This window comes from Morone saxatilis, unplaced genomic scaffold, assembly GCF_004916995.1.
Source record: "Morone saxatilis isolate NCDOM2014 unplaced genomic scaffold, NCSU_SB_2.0 Contig8, whole genome shotgun sequence".
Classification (NCBI taxonomy): Eukaryota; Metazoa; Chordata; class Actinopteri; family Moronidae; genus Morone; species Morone saxatilis.
Genome location: NW_023340257.1, coordinates 9,574,997 through 9,580,811, shown reverse-complemented (window position 1 = coordinate 9,580,811; position 5,815 = coordinate 9,574,997). Strand labels below are relative to the sequence as shown.

Here is a 5,815-nt window from a genome sequence, read left to right as displayed (position 1 = left end):
ACACACACACACAAACACACCTTGGTGTCAGGTCGCTCTGCCCTTGGTGCTCGGTGTCCCTTTATGTCAGTTAATGACAAGCGAGGCTTTTATCACCTGGCTGACAAAAGAGTCTTGCTCACACGTACGTATAAAAAATGTGTGTTTCGTCATGGTTATGCAAAAAACCAGCAAGATGTTTTTTTCCAAGTCCTAAAGTCCCTCTGTACACAGATATTACGAGGAACCGGCCCACTTATAGGAGATTTGGTTCAGAATGTGTGTTTTCCTGTAAATAACCAACGTAATGCTCTTCGAATCAGCCGAGGACTGTTTTTTATATTTTCTTTCACACATACACACACTATAACACGACATAAATCTGTTAGCAAGCAACTGTACAGCTGAAGATTATCACAGTATAACTTTTAGAAGAGATGACTGGGACATTCCTCCTTACTGCTGAGTTCATGACTACGGCGGATTAGACTTCCATTCCTGCTTATCATATGGATGGGATTAACCTGCGCTATGGATCATACACACATGGGAACAGCTCGGCACAGAGCACACACTCTCACATACATATAGACTACACATAATCAGATACAGACACACAAAAACGCCGTCCCCTCCCTCTCTTCTGCACACACACACACGGCAGAAGGCAAAACAGGCCTGTGTTGCCATACCGACAGTAGAGCTTGTTAAGTCATCTGCTGCTCTTTAGATCACTAACGATGTTATCATTTGGCTATGGTAACCACGGTGATGCATTCGCCCGGTGTGTCTGTGCGTGTGTGTGTGTGCATGAAAAGACAGGCTGGGTTGCGTCTCTAAAGAAAAAGTATCAAAAGAGCTCTCACACACACCCAACGCAACACAAAGCTTCGAATAAATGACTGAACTGAGCGCTGAATAACCAGAACAGTGTGAACACACCGCGCACTCCGCTGACTTTCATGTTTGTCTCTCATCAGCTCTTAGACCCTCCAAACCCGACGCCGGGTTCACCCAGGGTCAACATGTCGCCGAAACAAACTATTTAATGATATTCACATCCACTAGAGGCAAGTCAGCTACCTATTTTCACTTCTAGCATGTGGTGTAAATAAACACCGGATTAGAGGAAGCAACACAATAAACCACTTTTTTTAAAAACCAGGAATTACTTTAGGCGAATGGCTAAGCACGTTAAAACCTACAAACCTCTGACTTGTCAAAGAAGTCACACGTTACAAGGATGAAAATGTTTTACGTCATGTTAAATATTCTACGTCGTGCCTTCACTCTACCGTTCTCAAACAGTCAAACCTGTTTTTACGGCCAGGGTTAGAAAACTTCAAATACACAGAGCTTTCTCCAGCCTCTCTCTGGAGCTCCCCAAACAGATCTGTGGCTGTATCCCTCTGCCCACATTCAAATCAAAACTCACCTTTTAGGAACTACTTTTAATGTGTGATTAATGTCTTGGAGTATGAAAATCGCCCTATAAATAAAATGTATTATTATTATTATTGCAGAGAGTTTTATGCCCCCGGTGCTTGAGAAAATGTAGAAAGGAACTCCAGAGGAAGCTACGGGAAGGGTTATGATAAACAATAGCCATGAGAACGTATTTGATAGCTACAGCACTGACAGGTGAGATTTAAAAAGGGCTAGCAGTGCCTGGGAGGGTATGTGAAAACGAGTGTGATTGTCTAACTTGTAACAAAACATTAAAGTGTGTTAAAGAAGCTTTAAAAACCATACAAATATTAATTTAGTGCACGTTATGAACTAAATTACTCAATATGAAGGAAAATATTCATTATCACTGTCATAATGACAACAAATACATGACATTCTGGCAATCCTAGTTTCAGCTGAAGTTTCAGTCAAGTGAGCCAGATGGTCCTGTCTGACTGTGTGAGACTGACACACACTCAAAAGGCCTCTGAAGAATTTGGGTTGACACCACCAGGTGCATATCCTGTTTGTGGAGCAATATGCACTTTGCATAGAGTTTCAGTTGAAAACATGAGTCAACAAGTCAAACACACAGACACATACAAGTCTTTATACATACGCAAACCTGTGTGTGTGTGTGTGTAGTGTCCACACAGACATAAACAAAGAAACACATACGGCTGCTCAAAGGGCTCAGTTAATCATGAATGGTGATGTGATCGGGGGAGTGGACGTGGTTAATAGTTGGAGGTAATAACGGCATAACGCTTTGTCATCGACTACAAAGACTGCCCTTTTAACCCGATTCAGATCAATAATGTGACTAAGATGGTGTTTCAATTTCCAGATTACATGAACCCATTGTAATATTATATAGGAGTGAACATAAAATAGTTCAAAAGAGGCATTTTACAGCTTTAGTTGCCTTAGAGATGTGCCTAAAGCTTCAATAAACAATGACTATCTGTGTCTTTGCTGATTTTGGGACAAATATGAAAGTTCAGCTGCTTGACAATGTTTGTATTCTGCAACTGTAATTGTCCCAATGTCAAAAAATATATCTAGAAACTATTCTGCAGATTTATCATTAATAAAAATGTGTATGTGAAACTAGAAAGAGCAGTTTACTGGCAATGTTTTTCATGAACATAGCTCGAGGCTTAAGTCAGGTGGGACTTTGTAGGCTACTGTGAAGGAGGGCATCTTCAGTCATAAATATAGTAAACAGGAATATAAAAAGAATAAACAATAAGAAACCTGTGTTTAGAATAAGGTCAACAGTCCACTGACTCATTGTGTGCAAGTGCTCGTGTGTGAATGTGCCTGCATGCATTACAGTTTCACAGGAAGTGGTACATGCTCCTTTATATCACCCCACTGGGGCTCGCCAAGTGCTCGCATGTGTGTGTGTATCTATGTGGGTGTGTGAGAGAGTGAAATAGAGGTTTATCTTTGTCTGCTAAAAGGCGTGCGTGTGAGCACTGCAAGCCACTGAGCCTCTCTGTGCAGCCAGTTCGTGTGAGCGTCTGCGTGCCAAGCAGTGTGAGTGTGTGTGTGTACACAGTGGTGTGCATGTCTATGACCGAGGGAAGGAGGGAAGCTGCCAAGTGCGTCTGTGTCAGTGACCGCACAAGGCAACTGAGGGTCATAGAAGTTCACAGCTTTCTGCCATGAGTGCTGCAAAGTCTGGTTTGGATGGCTCTCCAGCCAATCACAGGCTGAGTTTGGGAGCGGGGGGGAAATACAGGAAATAGATAACCAATATCAGGGGTGGGAGACGGAGTGCCATGACTACACAAGGGCACGATAGCTGATATGATACACATGAACTAGAAGAGCAAAACACACACGGGGAGATAAAAAGGACTAATACGCACGTTTACACATGCATTAATAAAACCACATTTGCAGTACTAAGAACTGTGAAAGTAACACTGATACAGGCGCATTCACTTGGCTGCAGGCCATCAGCCACACATGTACACGACAGCTGTAGAGTCAAAGCCATCAGTTTGTCACCAGCGGTGAAACCAAAGAGGAAGCTCGGGCCCAGGTCTACTGTTTCCAACACACCAGATCAAAAGTGCTCATCATTCACAGGCAACCTATCAGCTTACTGCACCATTGTCGCCATGTCACAAGTGCCAATAGCTTGTTAATTCATAGACACTTGTGACACATGGAAACAATGCATTTATGAATTTAGCACGCAGTAGCCCTTTCAGTGGTGCTCGTGGGCGCTGTGTACTACTTTCCAGCTCTTTGTTGTCCCTAATAAACAGACATGTTGGAAACCGATGCTCCTCCATTAGTGCATGAATGACGGTTTCAGTTCCTATTCTGAATTGATTGAAGTGAAAGGGTTCACAGGCGCAGATTCAAAACAGAAATACAGAAACACTCTGTGACTGCTTCCCCCATAGCAGGATCCTGTATCTACCCAGAGGACACCCATTATGCACAGTATAGGATAACGCAGCCTGCAGGGTGCAGTAGACACTATAGAGGGATACTTACTGAAACTTGAGCCTGACTTGCTCATTGTCCGGGTTGCAGTACAGTCTCTCCAGCTGTTCCTGGGAGTCGTCTGCTATGCTCTGCCACGTCTGACTACTGCTCCTGTGGATCTGCCAGTGGTAGGGCAGCACAGTGTGGTGGTGGGCACAGTCATTGCCATAAACACACTGTCCTTGGAGGAAATCCACACAGATGTCCACCGAGTCCGACTGGTGCGTGTGATACTGGAGCTGGGTGAGCAGCTCAAAAACCAGGTCCAGGGAGGCTTCTTCGCTTTTATCCTGAAATAGCACTCTTTTGTCAGGCTGTAGGATGAGTGGATGGGGGTCCTGGACACCGGTGCAGTCTTTGACTGGAAGGCTTTTAGCCCCAGAGGTTAAGAGGTCATTGCTTTTGACGCCCCCCTCCTGGTGAGGAGCCTGGGCTGCAACTATAGGAGGTATATCCCTGCTGGGGGGCGGTATTGTCACTGTGCTCCCGGCTGCCCTGAGGCCGGGTTTCGGCTGAAAGCAGCGGCTGTCGGGGGTAGGGTCATTGATCTTGGGTCGCTCTCCTCGCCGCTCAGTCTCTTCCAGCTCCGCAGTAGTATCGGCTATTTCCACATCACCGTCCCGGGTCATCAACCCGGGTACTCCAGTCCCAGCGGTAGCATCGCCAGCAGCTCCCGGGTCTTTGAGACACACCTGACCCATACAGTTCTGTTTCACCACGGCTGCGCAAAGGGTTCCCGGAGTCCGGCCCGGCTGGTTCCGGGGAACAAACACCCCGTCCCCGGAGACCAGCGTGTCGGTGCTCAGTAAAGTGGTCAGTATAGGGTCCTCCAGGGCGCGGTGGAGGCATTTGGCGTCCAATTTCCTCTGCTTCTTTTTGAAAAAAGGTTTCACCAGAGGTATTTTGTCCGGGAGCGCCACTATCTGCTGCTCCGCGAAGTCTTCCCCTTCGTCCATATTCAAACTCATATCCAGGGAGATCCCAGTCGGCACACCGTCTGCGGATTTCTGGAGAATGTGCAAAGTTTTATCCATGATCCCCTCCTAAACCCCGACAGTCCTGAGAGAAACACAGAAAGAGAAAGAAAGAGGTAGTCATCAAAGTTAACACCTCTAATCCTATAATCTTAGTTTCCAAGGTGAAGTCATCCTGGCGCATAAAGCAATGATTAATAGGTTGCGTGGACAAGCAGTTGTGCCATAAAAAGCACTGTGAAACGCATCTTTCCTTTCCTGGAAAGGAAAACACTCGCTCTCTCTACAGTATATATGCTGAAACGAAACCTGTTTAACCCCTCCGACAACAACTATAGGCTGCTCTGATCCCATAATGACCCTGCAGATATATCAGGAATAACACAGCAATAGCCTCCATAGTGTTCCGCTGACACAGGCACATTAGAAGATAAACCCATATAGGAATATTACAGGAGCAGCCTGTTTTAATGGCTCTCGGTGGGAAAGGAGAGAAGGGTTCATGTCGCTTCTTGCAGCCAGTAATTGAAGCGGAAAAATATTACCTAATCCCCGCTGAAGGGAACTTGAGCACAGAGTCACCAGCCTCAGCTTAATCATATAAAAAAAGGAGAATCTATAGCCTGTAATCTGCGTTTTTTAGTGTGTGTGTGTGTGTTGTGTGCTTTTATTCTGATGTCTTTGGTGCCCTGACTAACGTCATGCCTGCAATTACAGCTGCGTCTCCGAGCAGGAGCGATAAAATCATCAGTGTAACAAAACCTCTCTCTCTCCCTCTCTCTCTCGGGACGATATATTTTGATCACGGGAGTCCGATACGCAGCCCCTGCCGTCTACGTGCCTCTTACACATCGCTGCCCGAGCAAGTTTGCACGTAGGCTACAGTCGACACACACACACACACA

At 45.7% G+C, this 5,815-nt stretch overlaps 1 protein-coding gene across 1 annotated transcript in view; it reads right to left on the bottom strand.

Moving 5' to 3' along the window:
- The window catches only part of tiparp (TCDD-inducible poly(ADP-ribose) polymerase), a 19,175-nt gene that overhangs the window by 12,734 nt on the left and 626 nt on the right, over nt 1-5,815 (bottom strand). Inside the window, exon 2 of the mRNA XM_035680140.1 lies at nt 3,946-4,995. Coding sequence (XP_035536033.1) covers nt 3,946-4,970 — 1,025 coding nt within the window. The 5' untranslated portion in view covers nt 4,971-4,995. The remainder of the gene's footprint in view (nt 1-3,945; nt 4,996-5,815) is intronic.